This window comes from Oncorhynchus clarkii, chromosome 30, assembly GCF_045791955.1.
Source record: "Oncorhynchus clarkii lewisi isolate Uvic-CL-2024 chromosome 30, UVic_Ocla_1.0, whole genome shotgun sequence".
NCBI classification, from domain to species: Eukaryota; Metazoa; Chordata; class Actinopteri; order Salmoniformes; family Salmonidae; genus Oncorhynchus; species Oncorhynchus clarkii.
Genome location: NC_092176.1, coordinates 46,523,726 through 46,543,359, shown reverse-complemented (window position 1 = coordinate 46,543,359; position 19,634 = coordinate 46,523,726). Strand labels below are relative to the sequence as shown.

The 19,634-nt window shown below is 47.3% G+C and overlaps 1 protein-coding gene across 1 annotated transcript in view; it reads right to left on the bottom strand.

The window, feature by feature from the left end:
* LOC139389950 (transmembrane protein 8B) overlaps positions 1-19,634 on the bottom strand; it is a 121,609-nt gene that overhangs the window by 5,057 nt on the left and 96,918 nt on the right. The window contains exon 9 of the mRNA XM_071136995.1: positions 7,397-7,513. Within this exon, the coding sequence (XP_070993096.1) occupies positions 7,397-7,513 (117 nt within the window). The remainder of the gene's footprint in view (positions 1-7,396; positions 7,514-19,634) is intronic.

The following is a 19,634-nucleotide window of genomic DNA, read 5'->3' as shown; positions in this document are numbered from 1 at the left end:
CTAGGAACTAGGAGAGTACCGTTCAACTGCTCGCTGTATCTATTGGTCTAGGAATTAGGAGAGTACCGTTCAACTGCTCGCTGTATCTGTTGGTCGAGGAACTAGGAGAGTACCGTTCAACTGCTCGCTGTATCTATAGGTCTAGGAACTAGGAGAGTACTGTTCAACTGCTCGCTGTATCTATAGGTCTAGGAATTAGGAGAGTACCGTTCAACTGCTCGCTGTATCTATAGGTCTAGGAACTAGGAGAGTACCGTTCAACTGCTCGCTGTATCTATAGGTCTAGGAACTAGGAGAGTACCGTTCAACTGCTCGCTGTATCTATAGGTCTAGGAACTAGGAGAGTACCGTTCAAATGCTCACTGTAGCTATAGGTCTAGGAATTAGGAGAGTACCGTTCAACTGCTCGCTGTATCTATTGGTCTAGGAATTAGGAGAGTACCGTTCAACTGCTCGCTGTATCTGTTGGTCGAGGAACTAGGAGAGTACCGTTCAACTGCTCGCTGTATCTGTTGGTCGAGGAACTAGGAGAGTACCGTTCAACTGCTCGCTGTATCTATAGGTCTAGGAATTAGGAGAGTATTGTTCAACTGCTCGCTGTATCTATAGGTCTAGGAATTAGGAGAGTACCGTTCAAATGCTCGCTGTATCTGTTGGTCGAGGAACTAGGAGAGTACCGTTCAACTGCTCGCTGTATCTATAGGTCTAGGAACTAGGAGAGTACCGTTCAACTGCTCGCTGTATCTATAGGTCTAGGAACTAGGAGAGTACCGTTCAACTGCTCACTGTATCTATTGGTCTAGGAATTAGGAGAGTACCGTTCAACTGCTCGCTGTATCTATTGGTCGAGGAACTAGGAGAGTACCGTTCAACTGCTCGCTGTATCTGTTGGTCGAGGAACTAGGAGAGTACCGTTCAACTGCTCGCTGTATCTATAGGTCTAGGAATTAGGAGAGTACCGTTCAACTGCTCGCTGTATCTATAGGTCTAGGAATTAGGAGAGTACCGTTCAACTGCTCGCTGTATCTATAGGTCTAGGAATTAGGAGAGTACCGTTCAACTGCTCGCTGTATCTATAGGTCTAGGAATTAGGAGAGTACCGTTCAACTGCTCGCTGTATCTATAGGTCTAGGAACTAGGAGAGTATCGTTCAACTGCTCGCTGTATCTATAGGTCTAGGAACTAGGAGAGTACCGTTCAACTACTCGCTGTATCTATAGGTCTAGGAACTAGGAGAGTACCGTTCAACTGCTTACTGTATCTATTGGTTGAGGAACTAGGAGAGTACCGTTCAACTGCTCGCTGTATCTGTTGGTCGAGGAACTAGGAGAGTACCGTTCAACTGCTCTCTGTATCTATAGCTCTAGGAACTAGGAGAGTACCGTTCAACTGCTCGCTGTATCTATAGGTCTAGGAACTAGAAGAGTACCGTTCAACTGCTCGCTGTATCTATTGGTCTAGGAACTAGGAGAGTACCATTCAACTGCTCGCTGTATCTATAGGTCTAGGAACTAGGAGAGTACCGTTCAAATGCTCGCTGTATCTATAGGTCTAGGAACTAGGAGAGTACCGTTCAACTGCTCGCTGTATCTATAGATCTAGGAACTAGGAGAGTACCGTTCAACTACTCGCTGTATCTATAGGTCTAGGAACTAGGAGAGTACCGTTCAACTGCTCGCTGTATCTATAGATCTAGGAACTAGGAGAGTACCGTTCAACTGCTCGCTGTATCTATAGGTCTAGGAACTAGGAGAGTACCGTTCAAATGCTCACTGTAGCTATAGGTCTAGGAATTAGGAGAGTACCGTTCAACTGCTCGCTGTATCTATTGGTCTAGGAATTAGGAGAGTACCGTTCAACTGCTCGCTGTATCTGTTGGTCGAGGAACTAGGAGAGTACCGTTCAACTGCTCGCTGTATCTGTTGGTCGAGGAACTAGGAGAGTACCGTTCAACTGCTCGCTGTATCTATAGGTCTAGGAATTAGGAGAGTATTGTTCAACTGCTCGCTGTATCTATAGGTCTAGGAATTAGGAGAGTACCATTCAAATGCTCGCTGTATCTGTTGGTCGAGGAACTAGGAGAGTACCGTTCAACTGCTCGCTGTATCTATAGGTCTAGGAACTAGGAGAGTACCGTTCAACTGCTCGCTGTATCTATAGGTCTAGGAACTAGGAGAGTACCGTTCAACTGCTCACTGTATCTATTGGTCTAGGAATTAGGAGAGTACCGTTCAACTGCTCGCTGTATCTATTGGTCGAGGAACTAGGAGAGTACCGTTCAACTGCTCGCTGTATCTGTTGGTCGAGGAACTAGGAGAGTACCGTTCAACTGCTCGCTGTATCTATAGGTCTAGGAATTAGGAGAGTACCGTTCAACTGCTCGCTGTATCTATAGGTCTAGGAATTAGGAGAGTACCGTTCAACTGCTCGCTGTATCTATAGGTCTAGGAATTAGGAGAGTACCGTTCAACTGCTCGCTGTATCTATAGGTCTAGGAATTAGGAGAGTACCGTTCAACTGCTCGCTGTATCTATAGGTCTAGGAACTAGGAGAGTATCGTTCAACTGCTCGCTGTATCTATAGGTCTAGGAACTAGGAGAGTACCGTTCAACTACTCGCTGTATCTATAGGTCTAGGAACTAGGAGAGTACCGTTCAACTGCTTACTGTATCTATTGGTTGAGGAACTAGGAGAGTACCGTTCAACTGCTCGCTGTATCTGTTGGTCGAGGAACTAGGAGAGTACCGTTCAACTGCTCTCTGTATCTATAGCTCTAGGAACTAGGAGAGTACCGTTCAACTGCTCGCTGTATCTATAGGTCTAGGAACTAGAAGAGTACCGTTCAACTGCTCGCTGTATCTATTGGTCTAGGAACTAGGAGAGTACCATTCAACTGCTCGCTGTATCTATAGGTCTAGGAACTAGGAGAGTACCGTTCAAATGCTCGCTGTATCTATAGGTCTAGGAACTAGGAGAGTACCGTTCAACTGCTCGCTGTATCTATAGATCTAGGAACTAGGAGAGTACCGTTCAACTACTCGCTGTATCTATAGGTCTAGGAACTAGGAGAGTACCGTTCAACTGCTCACTGTATCTATTGGTTGAGGAACTAGGAGAGCACCGTTCAACTGCTCGCTGTATCTGTTGGTCGAGGAACTAGGAGAGTACCGTTCAACTGCTCGCTGTATCTATAGGTCTAGGAACTAGAAGAGTACCGTTCAACTGCTCACTGTATCTATTGGTCTAGGAACTAGGAGAGTACCGTTCAACTGCTCGCTGTATCTATAGGTCTAGGAACTAGGAGAGTACCGTTCAACTGCTCGCTGTATCTATAGGTCTAGGAACTAGGAGAGTACCGTTCAACTGTATCTATAAGTCTAGGAACTAGGACGTAAACTTCTGCAGTAAATCTAGCACGCTGTATTTGTCCTGTTGTCTTGACAATCTGTTGTTCCACAAGTCCATCTCAATCAAGTATCTTACTCAGCAACACACACGCATTAACAATGCTCCACACCTGACTGAGTGATGTATTGTGTGTGTGTGTGTGTGTGTGTGTGTGTGTGTGTGTGTGTGTGTGTGTGTGTGTGTGTGTGTGCGTGCGTGCGTGCGTGCGTGCGTGTGTGTACCAGTGTTTTGCCCTGGGCAACAATCTCACAGTGAGCTGCTTCCTGCATTTGTCCCACTCAGTCTCAGGTGTCTCTGCATCTCAGTCTCATGGGTCTCTGTCATCTCAGTCTCAGGGGTCTCTGTCATCTCAGTCTCAGGGGTCTCTGTCATCTCAGTCCCATGGGTCTCTGTCATCTCAGTCTCAGGGGTCTCTGTCATCTCAGTCTCAGGGGTCTCTGTCATCTCAGTCTCAGGGGTCTCTGTCATCTCAGTCTCAGGGGTCTCTGTCATCTCAGTCCCAGGGGTCTCTGTCATCTCAGTCTCAGGGGTCTCTGTCATCTCAGTCTCAGGGGTCTCTGTCATCTCAGTCTCAGGGTCTCTGTCATCTCAGTCTCAGGGGTCTCTATCATCTCAGTCTCAGGGGTCTCTGTCATCTCAGTCTCAGGGGTCTCTGTCATCTCAGTCTCAGGGTCTCTGTCATCTCAGTCTCAGGGGTCTCTGTCATCTCAGTCTCAGGGGTCTCTGTCATCTCAGTCTCAGGGGTCTCTGTCATCTCAGTCTCAGGGGTCTCTGTCATCTCAGTCTCAGGGGTCTCTGTCATCTCAGTCCCATGGGTCTCTGTCATCTCAGTCTCAGGGGTCTCTGTCATCTCAGTCTCAGGGGTCTCTGTCATCTCAGTCTCAGGGGTCTCTGTCATCTCAGTCTCAGGGTCTCTGTCATCTCAGTCCCAGGGGTCTCTGTCATCTCAGTCTCAGGGGTCTCTGTCATCTCAGTCTCAGGGGTCTCTGTCATCTCAGTCTCAGGGTCTCTGTCATCTCAGTCTCAGGGGTCTCTATCATCTCAGTCTCAGGGGTCTCTGTCATCTCAGTCTCAGGGGTCTCTGTCATCTCAGTCTCAGGGGTCTCTGTCATCTCAGTCTCAGTGTCACACTAGTTGCTGTTACTGAACATTAGGTTTTTATTCATCACTGACTACAGAATATAATTATAATTTATTGTATGCTTATACACTTCTCAAATGCTTGTTGAACTTGTTATGCACTATTTATGATGACAATGTTTAGTTCACAAATGGATCGAGCACGTTCTCTTTTATAAACTTTACTTCTCAGCACAAATAAGATTCGTAGATTACAATATTTATCAGAATATAATTTGATTCGTAGATTACAACATTTATCTCTGCTAACTGTTAGAAGTGGAAGTGAGGATGTTCTTGTTAAGATCAGCCAAGTAGAGACAAGAGAACATGTCCCTGTCCCTGTCTCTGTCCCTGTCCCTGTCTCTGTCCCTGACTACTTTGCAATTTTCTGTGAACTCTTTTCTCTCTCTCTCTCAGTGTTTGGTCTAAATAGTCCTTCGTGAAAAGACGAAAGGTCTCCACAAAGGAAAATGTATTTCATGTTAACCACAGTCCTTCATCTTGACTCAACCTCGTCATCACCTACACACTGTGCTTACAGATGGAATGTGCTTTGTCAAAAACATTCCCACCCCTCATTCTGTTCTCTAACAAACCCACGTCATCTTGCCTGTTGTCTCCTAGGTTACCGATTTACTCTGAGCACAGTATAGAAAAACAGAAGTTCAGAACACTTTGCCGATCTCCGAAAACGTGATGAAAAGGGATAGAAACATCGAAAGTTGGATTTGTTTGAATTTGTAAACTTTTATCACCATTCCGTTTGGTTATTATCTCTGCACCACTTACCTACAAACATTTTGTGGATACTTCGTCAACTTAGCAGTCAAGTTTCAAGCCTTAATGTCACATGCACAACAAGTACAGGGAAATGTATTTCTTGAAAACTCAAAAGCAAAGCAATGTGATAATCAATATCAATGTATTACTCCGTCCCAGTCTCAAATCTCTGGAAGAATGAAACAGGTTTCCCTCAAGAATTTCCCTGTATTTAGCGCCATACATCATTCCTTCATTTCTGACCAGTTTCCCAGTCCCCGCCGATGACAAACATCCCCACAGCATGATACTGCCACCACCATGCTTCACTGTGGGGATGGCATTCTCAGGGTGATGAGAGGTGTTGGGTTTGCGCCAGATATAGCATTTTCCTTGATTGCCAAAAAGCTCAATTTTAGTCTAATCTGACCAGAGTACCTTCTTCCATATGTTTGGGGAGTCTCCCACAGGCCTTTTGGTGAACACCAAACATGTTTGCTTATTTTTTTTCTTTAAGCAATGGCTTTTTTTCTGGTCACTCTTCCGTAAAGCCCAGCTCTGTGGAGTGTACAGCTTAAAGTGGTCCTATGGACAGATACTCCAATCTCTGCTGTGGAGCTTTGTGGCTCCTTCAGGGTTTTCTTTGGTCTCTTTGCTGCCTCTCTGATTAATGCCCTCCTAGCCTGGTCTGTGAGTTTAGGTGGGCGGCCCTCTCTTGACAGGTTTGTTGTGGTGCCATATTCTTTCCATGTTTTAATAATGGATTTAATGGTGCTCCGTGGGATGTACAAAGTTTCTGATGTTTTTTTATAACCCAACCCGGATCTGTACTTCTCCACAACTTTGTCCCCGACCTGTTTGGAGAGCTCCTTGGTCTTCATGGTGCCGCTTGCTTGGTGGTGCCCCTTGTTTAGTGGTGTTGCAGACTCTGGGGCCTTTCAGAACGGGTGTATATATACCGAGATCATGTGACAGATCATGTGACACTTAGATTGCAAACAGGTGGACTTTATTTAACTAATTATGTGACTTCTGAAGGCAATTGGTTGCACCAGATCTTATTTAGGGGCTTCATAGCAAAGGGGGTGAATTCATATGCACGCACCACTTCTCATTTTTTTTTTCAATTTTTTTTTAACAAGTTATTTTTTTCATTTCAGTTCACCAATTGGGACTATTTTGTGTATGTCCATTACATGAAATCCAAATAAAAATCCATTTAAATTACAGGTTGTAATGCAACAAAATAGGAAAAATGCCAAGGGGGATGAGTACTTTTGCAAGGCACTGCATGTGAGTGGGTGAGTGGGTGTGTAGAGTCAGTATAAATGTAGGAGTGAGAAAATAATGGAGTGAGTGTGTGTGTGTGTGTGTGTAGTGTGCAGGGCCCTGTGAGTGGGCATAGAGAGTGCCAAGATGGAAATAAAAGGTCAATAGAGATACAAGGTAAACTCGGTCCGTGTAGCTATTTTGTCAGCTCTTTATAAGTCAGTATTGCTTGGAGATAGAAGCTGTTCGAGAGCCTGATGGAGTCAGACTTGATGCACCGGTACCTCTTGCCGTGCGGCAGCAGAGAAAATAGTCTATGGCTTGAGTGGTTGGAGTCTTTGACGATTTTCCAGGCCTTCTTTTCACACTGCCTGATAGATGTCCTGGATGGCTGGGAGAGCGGCCCCAGTATTGTACTGGGCTGTACACACAACCCTCTGTTGCACCATGCGTTCGAGGCCGGTGCTGTTGCCAAGCAGTGATGCAACCAGTCAATATCAGTGGTAAAAGCTGTAGAACCTTTTCAGGATTAAAGGGCCCATGCCAAACTTTTTCAGGATTAAAGGGCCCATGCCAAACCTTTTCAGGATTAAAGGGCCCATGCCAAACCTTTTCAAGATTAAAGGGCCCATGCCAAACCTTTTCAAGATTAAAGGGCCCATGCCAAACCTTTTCAGGATTAAAGGGCCCATGCCAAACCTTTTCAACCTCCTGACGGGGAAGAGTCACTGTCACGCCTTTTTCACGACAGACAGACAGACAGACAGACAGACAGACAGACAGACAGACAGACAGACAGAGAGTGGACAAAGGATGTAAGTGTTGGGGACATTCTTACCCAGGCTACAGCCATGATGCCCAGGGCGAAGAGGGACGGTCCCAGGAGGTTCCACAGGCCGTGACGGTCCAACTGGAGAGCCATGGAGAGAGTCATGGCCCCGAGTAAATACAGCACCTGGAGAGCGGGGAGAGGGGAGAGGGTTAAACACCGACAGACAGACAGACAGACAGACAGACAGACAGACAGACAGAGATGATAGAGAGGGTTATTTTATGTATGTATTTATTTCACCTTTAACCCTTTATTTAACCAGGTAGGCTAGTTGAGAACACCTTTATTTAACCAGGTAGGCCAGTTGAGAACAAGTTCTCATTTACAATTGCGACCTGGTCAAGATAAAGCAAAGCAGTTCGACACATACAACGACACAGAGTTACACATGGAGTAAAATCATATGGAGTCAATAATACAGTAGAAAAATAAGTCTATATACGATGTGAGCAAATGAGGTGAGATAAGGGAGGTAAAGGCAAAAAAAGGCCATGGTGGTGAAGTAAATACAATATAGCAAGTAAAACACTGGAATGGTAGATTTGCAGTGGAAGAATGTGCAAAGCAGAAATAAAAATAATGGGGTGCAAAGGAGCAAAATAAATAAAAAAATAAAATAAAATAAATACAGTAGGGAAAGAGGTAGTTGTTTGGGCTAAATTATAGATGGGCTATGTACAGGTGCAGTAATCTGTGAGCTGCTCTGACAGCTGGTGCTTAAAGCTAGTGAGGGAGATAAGTGTTTCCAGTTTCAGAGATTGTTGTAGTTCGTTCCAGTCATTGGCAGCAGAGAACTGGAAGGGGAGGCAGCCAAAGGAAGAATTGGTTTTGGGGGTGACCAGAGAGATATACCCGCTGGAGCGCGTGCTACAGGTGGGTGCTGCTATGGTGACCAGCGAGCTGAGATAAGGGGGGAGTTTACCTAGCAGGGTCTTGTAGATGACATGGAGCCAGTGGGTTTGGCGACGAGTATGAAGCGAGGGCCAGCCAACGAGAGCGTACGGGTCGCAATGGTGGGTAGTATATGGGGCTTTGGTGACAAAACTGATGGCACTGTGATAGACTGCACCCAATATATTGAGTAAGATATTGGAGGCTATTTTGTAAATGACATCGCCGAAGTCGAGGATCGGTAGGATGGTCAGTTTTACAAGGGTATGTTTGGCAGCATGAGTGCTTTGTTGCGAAATAGGAAGACAATTCTAGATTTAACTTTGGATTGGAGATGCTTGATGTGAGTCTGGAAGGAGAGTTTACAGTCTAACCAGACACCATTTGTAGTTGTCCACATATTCTAAGTCAGAACCGTCCAGAGTAGTGATGCTAGATGGGTGGGCGGGTGCGGGCAGCGATCGGTTGAAGAGCATGCATTTAGTTTTACTTGTATTTAAGAGCAATTGGAGGCCACGAAAGGAGAGTTGTTAACACAGTGTCCAAATAGGGGCCAGAAGTATACAGAATGGTGTTGTCTGAGTAGAGGTGGATCAGAGACTCACCAGCAGCAAGAGCGATATTATTATTATTATTAATATTATTATTATTATTTTTTTTACCCCTTTTTCTCCCCAATTTCGTGGTATCCAATTGTTGTAGTAGCTACTATCTTGTCTCATCGCTACAACTCCCGTCCGGGCTCGGGAGAGACGAAGCTTGAAAGTCCTCCGATACACAACCCAACCAGCCGCACTGCTTCTTAACACAGCGCGCATCCAACCCGGAAGCCAGCCGCACCAATGTGTCGGAGGCTACACCGTGCACCTGGCAACCTTGGCTAGCGCGCACTGCGCCCGGCCCGCCACAGGAGTCGCTGGTGCGCGATGAGACAAGGACATCCCTACCGACCAAGCCCTCCCTAACCCGGACGACGCTAGGCCAATTGTGCGTCGCCCCACGGACCTCCCGGTCGCGGCCGGTTACGACAGAGCCTGGGCGCGAACCCAGGGACTCTGATGGCACAGCTGGCGCTGCAGTACAGCGCCCTTAACCACTGCGCCACCCGGGAGGCCAAGAGCGATATCATTGATGTATACAGAGAAGAGTGTCGGCCCAAGAATTGAATCCTGTTGCACCCCCATAGACTGCCAGAGGCCCGGACAACAGGCCCTCCGATTTGACACACTGAACTCTGTCAGAGAAGTAGTTGGTGAACCAGGCGAGGCAATCATTTGAGAAACCAAGGCTGTTGAGTCTGCCGATGAGGATGTGGTGACTGACAGAGTTAAAAGCCTTGGCCAGGTCAATGAAGACGGCTGCACAATATTGTTTCTTATCGAAGGCGGTTAAGATATCGTTTAGGACCTTGAGCGTGGCTGAGGTGCACCCATGACCAGCTCTGAAACCAGATTGCATAGCGGAGAAGGTACGGTGGGATTCGAAATGGTCAGTGATCTGTTTAACTTTTCTAACTGCCTGTGTATATTGGTTTCTAGCTTCCCTGAAAAGTTGCATATCATGGGGCCTGTTCGATGCTAATGCAGAACGCCATAGGATGTTTTTATGCTGGTCAAAGGCAGTCAGGTCTGGATAGAACCAAGGGCTATATCTGTTCCTGGTTCTAAATTTCTTGAATGGGGCATGCTTATTTAAGATGTTGAGGAAGGCATTTTTTAAAAAACTATCCAGGCGTCCTCTACTGACGGGATGAGGTCAACATCCTTCCAGGATACCTGGGCCAGGTCGATTAGAAAGGCCTGCTCGCTGAGGTGTTTCACGGAGCGTTTGACATTGATGAGTAGAGGTCGTTTGACCGCTGACCCATTACATATGCAGGCAATGAGGCAGTGATCGCTGAGATCTTGGTTGAAGACAGCAGAGGTGTATTTAGAGGGCAAGTTGGTTAGGATGATATCTATGAGAGTGCCCGTGTTTACGGCTTTGGGGTTGTACCTGGTAGGTTCATTGATAATTTGTGTGAGATTGAGGGCATCAAGCTTAGATTGTAGGATGGCTGGGGTGTTAAGCATGTTTCACACAGGTAGAGGGTGGTCTATAGCAGGCGGAAACGGTGAGAGACTTGTTTTTAGAGAGGAGGATTTTTAAAAGAAGAAGTTCAAATTGTTTGGGTACAGACCTGGATATTAGGACAGAACTCTGCAGGCTATCTCTGCATTAGATTGCAACACCGCCCCCTTTGGCCGTTCAATCTTGTATGAAAATGTTGTAGTCAGACTGGCTGTACCATCAGGCTGGCTGCACCATCAGACTGGCTACACCATCAGACTGGCTGCACCATCAGACTGGCTGCACCATCAGGCTGCACCATCAGGCTGGCTGCACCATCAGACTGGCTACACCATCAGACTGGCTACACCATCAGACTGTACCATCAGACTGGCTACACCATCAGACTGGCTGTATCATCAGACTGGCTGCACCATCAGACTGGCTGCACCATTAGACAGGCTGCACCATCAGACTGGCTACACCATCAGACTGGCTGTACCATCAGGCTGCACCATCAGGCTGGCTACACCATCAGACTGGCTGTACCATCAGGCTGCACCATCAGGCTGGCTAAACCATCAGACTGGCTGCACCATCAGGCTGGCTACACCATCAGACTGGCTGCACCATCAGACTGGCTGCACCATCAGACTGGCTGCACCATCAGGATGCACCATCAGACTGCACCATCAGGCTGCACCATCAGGCTGCACCATCAGGCTGGCTGCACCATCAGGCTGCACCATCAGGCTGGCTGCACCATCAGGCTGGCTGCACCACCAGGCTGCACCATCAGACTGCACCATCAGGCTGCTCCATCAGACTGCACCATCAGGCTACACCATCAGACTGGCTGCACCATCAGACTACACCATCAGGCTGCACCATCAGACTGGCTGCACCATCAGACTGGCTGCACCATCAGACTGCACCATCAGGCTGGCTGCACCATCAGGCTGCACCATCAGACTGGCTGCACCATCAGACTGGCTGCACCATCAGAATGCACCATCAGGCTGCACCATCAGGCTGGCTGCACCATCAGACTGCACCATCAGACTGCACCATCAGGCTGCACCATCAGGCTGGCTGCACCATCAGACTGCACCATCAGGCTGCACCATCAGACTGCACCATCAGACTGGCTACACCATCAGACTGGCTGTACCATCAGGCTGCACCATCAGGCTGGCTACACCATCAGACTGGCTGCACCATCAGGCTGGCTACACCATCAGACTGGCTGCACCATCAGACTGGCTGCACCATCAGACTGGCTACACCATCAGACTGGCTGTACCATCAGGCTGCACCATCAGGCTGGCTACACCATCAGACTGGCTGCACCATCAGGCTGGCTACACCATCAGACTGGCTGCACCATCAGACTGGCTGCACCATCAGAATGCACCATCAGACTGGCTGCACCATCAGGCTGCACCATCAGACTGCACCATCAGGCTGCACCATCAGGCTGCACCATCAGACTGCACCATCAGGCTGCACCATCAGGCTGGCTGCACCATCAGGCTGCACCATCAGGCTGGCTGCACCACCAGGCTGCACCATCAGACTGCACCATCAGGCTGCACCATCAGGCTACACCATCAGACTGGCTGCACCATCAGACTGCACCATCAGGCTGCACCATCAGACTGACTGCACCATCAGACTGCACCATCAGGCTGCACCATCAGGCTGGCTGCACCATCAGACTGCACCATCAGGCTGCACCATCAGACTGCAACATCAGGCTGCCCCAACAGACTGCACCATCAGGCTGCACCATCAGACTGGCTGCACCATCAGGCTGGCTGCACCATCAGACTGGCTACACCGTCAGACTGCACTATCAGGCTGGCTACACCATCAGACTGCACTATCAGGCTGGCTACACCATCAGACTGCACTATCAGGCTGGCTACACCATCAGACTGCACTATCAGGCTGGCTACACCATCAGACTGCACTATCAGGCTGGCTACACCATCAGACTGCACTATCAGGCTGGCTACACCATCAGACTGCACTATCAGGCTGGCTACACCATCAGACTGCACTATCAGGCTGGCTACACCATCAGACTGCACTATCAGGCTGGCTACACCATCAGACTGCACTATCAGGCTGGCTACACCATCAGACTGCACTATCAGGCTGGCTACACCATCAGGCTACACCATCAGACTGGCTACACCATCAGACTGCACCATCAGACTGGCTACACCATCAGACTGGCTACACCATCAGACTGCACCATCAGACTGGCTACACCATCAGACTGGCTACACCATCAGGCTGCACCATCAGGCTGGCTGCACCATCAGGCTGGCTGCACCACCAGGCTGCACCATCAGACTGCACCATCAGGCTGCACCATCAGGCTACACCATCAGACTGGCTGCACCATCAGACTGCACCATCAGGCTGCACCATCAGACTGACTGCACCATCAGACTGCACCATCAGACTGACTGCACCATCAGACTGCACCATCAGGCTGCACCATCAGGCTGGCTGCACCATCAGACTGCACCATCAGGCTGCACCATCAGACTGCAACATCAGACTGGCTGCACCATCAGGCTGGCTGCACCATCAGACTGGCTACACCGTCAGACTGCACTATCAGGCTGGCTACACCATCAGACTGCACTATCAGGCTGGCTACACCATCAGACTGCACTATCAGGCTGGCTACACCATCAGACTGCACTATCAGGCTGGCTACACCATCAGACTGCACTATCAGGCTGGCTACACCATCAGACTGCACTATCAGGCTGGCTACACCATCAGACTGCACTATCAGGCTGGCTACACCATCAGACTGCACTATCAGGCTGGCTACACCATCAGACTGCACTATCAGGCTGGCTACACCATCAGACTGCACTATCAGGCTGGCTACACCATCAGGCTACACCATCAGACTGGCTACACCATCAGACTGCACCATCAGACTGGCTACACCATCAGACTGGCTACACCATCAGACTGCACCATCAGACTGGCTACACCATCAGACTGGCTACACCATCAGGCTGCACCATCAGGCTGGCTGCACCATCAGGCTGGCTGCACCACCAGGCTGCACCATCAGACTGCACCATCAGGCTGCACCATCAGGCTACACCATCAGACTGGCTGCACCATCAGACTGCACCATCAGGCTGCACCATCAGACTGACTGCACCATCAGACTGCACCATCAGACTGACTGCACCATCAGGCTGCACCATCAGGCTGGCTGCACCATCAGACTGCACCATCAGGCTGCACCATCAGACTGCAACATCAGACTGGCTGCACCATCAGGCTGGCTGCACCATCAGACTGGCTACACCGTCAGACTGCACTATCAGGCTGGCTACACCATCAGACTGCACTATCAGGCTGGCTACACCATCAGACTGCACTATCAGGCTGGCTACACCATCAGACTGCACTATCAGGCTGGCTACACCATCAGACTGCACTATCAGGCTGGCTACACCATCAGACTGCACTATCAGGCTGGCTACACCATCAGACTGCACTATCAGGCTGGCTACACCATCAGACTGCACTATCAGGCTGGCTACACCATCAGACTGCACTATCAGGCTGGCTACACCATCAGACTGCACTATCAGGCTGGCTACACCATCAGACTGCACTATCAGGCTGGCTACACCATCAGACTGCACTATCAGGCTGGCTACACCATCAGGCTACACCATCAGACTGGCTACACCATCAGACTGCACTATCAGGCTGGCTACACCATCAGACTGCACTATCAGGCTGGCTACACCATCAGACTGCACTATCAGGCTGGCTACACCATCAGACTGCACTATCAGGCTGGCTACACCATCAGACTGCACTATCAGGCTGGCTACACCATCAGACTGCACTATCAGGCTGGCTACACCATCAGGCTACACCATCAGACTGGCTACACCATCAGACTGCACCATCAGACTGGCTACACCATCAGACTGGCTACACCATCAGACTGCACCATCAGACTGGCTACACCATCAGACTGGCTACACCATCAGGCTGCACCATCAGGCTGGCTGCACCATCAGGCTGGCTGCACCACCAGGCTGCACCATCAGACTGCACCATCAGGCTGCACCATCAGGCTACACCATCAGACTGGCTGCACCATCAGACTGCACCATCAGGCTGCACCATCAGACTGGCTGCACCATCAGGCTGGCTGCACCATCAGACTGGCTACACCGTCAGACTGCACTATCAGGCTGGCTACACCATCAGACTGCACTATCAGGCTGGCTACACCATCAGACTGCACTATCAGGCTGGCTACACCATCAGACTGCACTATCAGGCTGGCTACACCATCAGACTGCACTATCAGGCTGGCTACACCATCAGACTGCACTATCAGGCTGGCTACACCATCAGACTGCACTATCAGGCTGGCTACACCATCAGACTGCACTATCAGGCTGGCTACACCATCAGACTGCACTATCAGGCTGGCTACACCATCAGACTGCACTATCAGGCTGGCTACACCATCAGACTGCACTATCAGGCTGGCTACACCATCAGGCTACACCATCAGACTGGCTACACCATCAGACTGCACCATCAGACTGGCTACACCATCAGACTGGCTACACCATCAGACTGCACCATCAGACTGGCTACACCATCAGACTGGCTACACCATCAGACTGCACCATCAGACTGGCTGTACCATCAGACTGCACCATCAGACTGGCTGTACCATCAGGCTGCAGCAGTGGGCAGTTTACATTATACTTCTAGCAGGTGCTGATCACTCACTCACTCACTCACTCACTCACACACAAACGCACACACAAAGCTCTCCTCCCCTGCCAGTCTGACATGTGTGATTTGATTAGTGGCTGCGTTCTGCACTGCTCAGCAAAATGAAAACCTCTAGAAGACAGCAGATGTTTGGTCGGGCACTCTCTCTTTCCCTCTTTCGCTCTCTCTCTCTCTCTCGCTCTCTCTCTCAATATTTCTTCATCACTCTCTCCACTTCTCTCCCATTCTCTCCCTTTCTCTCTATCTCTCTCTCTCTTTGTCACTCATTTTGTCTCTGTCAGTGAGACAGAAGGAGAGAGGGATGGAGAGAGGTAGAGCGAGAAGAAGGGAGGAAGTTCCCGCTAGTGTTTACTGTTGAATACAGCAGAATGTCAACAACCAGAGAATAAACGATGACAGATTACTGACTCCTATATCTTTGTATCAGCTTATCTACTTCTCTCTAATGTGAACGTGGTTCTACTGTATGTCTCTGTAATGTGTAGATTATCTATGGAGATTAACTATTCTGACCAAAAATATGAACACAACATGTAAAATGTTGGTCCCATGGTTTCATGAGCTGAAATAAAAGATCATAGAAATGTTCCATACTCACTTATTTCTCTTAAATTGTTTTGTTTTGCACAAATGTGTTTACATCCCTGTTAGTGAGCATTCCTACATTACCAAGATAATCCATCCACCTGACAGGTGTGAAATATCAAGAAGCTGATTATTAAACAGCATGATCATTACAAAGGTGCACCTTGTGCTGGGGACAATAAAAGCCCACTCTCAAATGTTTTGTCACGCAACACAATGCCACAGATGTCTCAAGTTTTGAGGGAGCGTGCAATTGGCATGCTGACTGCAGGAATGTCCACCAGAGCTGTTGCCAGAGAAATACATTTTAATTTCTCTACCATAAGCCGCCTCTCCTACGTCGTTTAAGAGAATTTGGCAGTACGTCCAACCGGCCTCATAACCGCAGACCACATGTAACAACGCCAGCCCAGGACCTCCACATCCGGCTTCATCACCTGCAGGATCGTCTGAGAGCAGCACACCGGACAGCTGATGAAAACTGTAGATTTGCATAACTGAAGAATTTCTGCACAGACTTTCAGAAACCGTCTCAGGGAAGAGCGTCTTGACCTGGTACCATCGTACCCAACTTCAGTTGTTGTGTAACAGGGTTGAAATAGACATCTTTAGTTGTATGAGTTGTCATTTTTAAGGAGCCAAGTTATGTACAGTATGTGGAGCCATCTGTTGTATTATGTGAGTATACGCATCCCTGTATAAATATAAATATATATATACTGTACACAGTTGAAGTCGAAAGTTTACATACACTTAGGTTGGCGTCATTAAAACTTGTTTTTCATTCACTACACAAATTTCTTGTTGACAAACTATAGTTTTGGCAAGTCAGGTTAGGACATCTACTTTGTTCATGACACAAGTCATTTTCCCAACAATTTTTTTGTTTACAGACAGATTATTTCACTTATAATTCACTGCATCACAATTCCAGTGGGTCAGAAGTTTACATACACTAAGTTGACTGTGCCTTTAAACAGCTTGGAAAATTCCAGAAATTGATGTCATGGCTTTAGAAGCTTCTGATAGGCTAATTGACATCATTTGAGTCAAACTCAGTGTCTCTTTGCTTGACATCATGGGTAAATCAAAGGAAATCAGCCAAGACCTCCGAAAACAAATTGTAGACCTCCACAAGTCTGGTTCATCCTTGGGAGCAATTTCCAAACAGCTGAAGGTACCACGTTCATCTGTACAAACAATAGTACGCAAGTATAAACACCATGGGACCACGCAGCCGTCACACTGCTCAGGAAGGAGATGCGTTCTGTCTCCTAGAGATGAACGTACTTATGTGTGAAAAGTGCAAATCAATCCTAGAACAACAGCAAAGGACCTTGTGAAGATGCTGGAGGAAACAGGTACAAAAGTATCTATATCCACAGTAAAACGAGTCCTATATCGATAGCAAAAGCTCAGGTTGCCCAGCCCGGCGGTGATACAATCTTCTGCAAAATCATTCGCAAGGAGATTCCTGCAAAAATATTATTTGAAGATGATAACCTGAAATGCCACTCAGCAAGGAAGAAGCCACTGTTCCAAAATCGCCATAAAAAAAGCCAGACTACGGTTTGCAACTGCACATGGGGACAAAGATCGTACTTTTTGTACTTTTTTTGTACTTTTTGGTCTGATGAAACTGTTTGGCCATAATGACCATCGTTATGTTTGGAGGAAAAAGGGGGAGGCTCGCAAGCCGAAGGACACCATCCCAACCGTGAAGCACGGGGTGGCAGCATCATGTTGTGGGGGTGCTTTGCTGCAGGAGGGACTGGTGCACTTCACAAAATAGATGACATCATGAGAGAGGAAAATTATTTGGATATATTGAAGCAACTTCTCAAGACATCAGTCAGGAAGTTAAAGCTTGGTCGCAAATGGGTCTTCCAAATGGACAATGACCTGAAGCAGACATCCAAAGTTGTGGCAAAATGACTTAAGGACAACAAAGTCAAGGTATTGGAGTGGCCATCACAAAACCCTGACCTCAATCCTATAGAAAATTTGTGGGCATAACTGAAAAAGTGTGCGCAAGTAAGAAGGCCTACAAACCTGACTCAGTTACAGCAGCTCTGTCAGGAGGAATGGGCCAAAATTCACCCAACTTATTGTGGGAAGCTTGTGGAAGGCTACCCGGAACGTTTGACCCAAGATAAACAATTTAAAAGCCATGCTACCAAATACTAATTGAGTGTATGTAAACTTCTGACCAACTGGGAATGTGATGAAATAAATAAAAGGCTGAAATAAATCACTCTCTACTATTATTCTGACATTTCACATTCTTAAAATAAAGTGGTGATCTTAACTGACCTAAAACAGGGTATTTTAACTAGGATTAATGTATTTGGCTAAGGTGTATGTAAACTTCTGACTTCAACTGGATATAAATATATATATGTATATATAAATGTAAGTTTTCTAAAATTAGTAGAGTTCTGGTCAAAGGGTTGTTAAACTCTTGATTGATCCATGGTGGGTTTGCAGTTGTTCTGAAGTTTACACATTGTTGCAGAATAAACCGTGAAAGAGAACAGTGTCCTTTGTCTGTCTGACGATGAGCCATATGAGAGCATGATAATGCAAGGCCCCATGTCATCTGAACACAATTCCTAGAAGCTAAAAATGTCCCAGTTCTTCCATGGCCTGCATACTCACCAGACATATCACCTATTGGGCATGTTTGGGATGCTCTGGATCAATGTGTACGACAGACTGTTCCAGTTCCTGCCAATATCCAGCAACTTCACACAGAGGAGTGGGACAACATTCCACAGGCCACAATTAACAGCCTGATCAACTCTATGTGAAGGAGATGTGTCAAGCTGCATGAGGAAAATGGTGGTCACACCAGATACTGACTGGTTTTCTGATCCACACCCCTACCTTTTTTTATGGTATCTGTGACCATCAGAGTCATATCTGTATTCCCAGTCATGTGAAATCCATAGATTAGGGCCTAAAATGAGTTTATTTCAATTGACTGTAACTCGGTTAAATGTTTGAAATTGTTGCATGTTGCATTTAGGTTTTTGTGTAATATTGTAATTTTGGCCAACAATTTACCTCTTTATTTTGTCAGTCAGTTTGATGTCATATGTTTGTTTAGTGTATATATATAGTATATATATTAGTATGAATGTGGAAGACACATTAAAACAACATAGACACACTACTACATAATACACACATTAATAATTTACATCAGTACATTAGGAAAGTATTCAGACCCCTTGAATTTTTCCACATCTTGTTATGTTACAGCCTTATTCTAAAATTGATTTCAATTGTTTCCCCCCCCCCCCCTCATCAATCTAGACACAATACCCCATAACAACAAATCAAAAATAGGATTTTAGAAATGTTTGCAAATTTACTACAAATAAAAAACTGAAATATCACATTTACATAAGTATTCAGACCTTTTACTCAGTACTTTGTTGAAGCACCTATGACAGTGATCACAGCCTTGAGTCTTCTTGGGTACGACCCTACAAGCTTGGCACACCTGTATTTGGGGAGTTTCTCCCATTCTTCTCTGCAGATCATCTCAAGCTCTGTCAGGATGGATGGGGAGGGTCGCTGCACAGCTATTTTCAGGTCTCTCCAGAGATGTTAAATCAAGTTCAAGTTCGGGCTCTGGTTGGGCCATTCAAGAACATTTAGAGACTTGTCTCAAAGCCACTCCTGTTTTGTCTTGGCTGTGTGCTTAGGGTCATTGTCCTGTTGGAAGGAGAACTTTTGCCCCAGTCTGAGGTCCTGAGTGCTCTGGAGCAAGTTTTCATCAAGGATCTCTCTGTACTTTTCTCCGTTCATCTTTCCCTCGATCCTGACTAGTCTCCCAGTCCTTGCCGCTGAAAACATCCCCACAGAATGATGTTGCCACCACCATGCTTCACCGTAG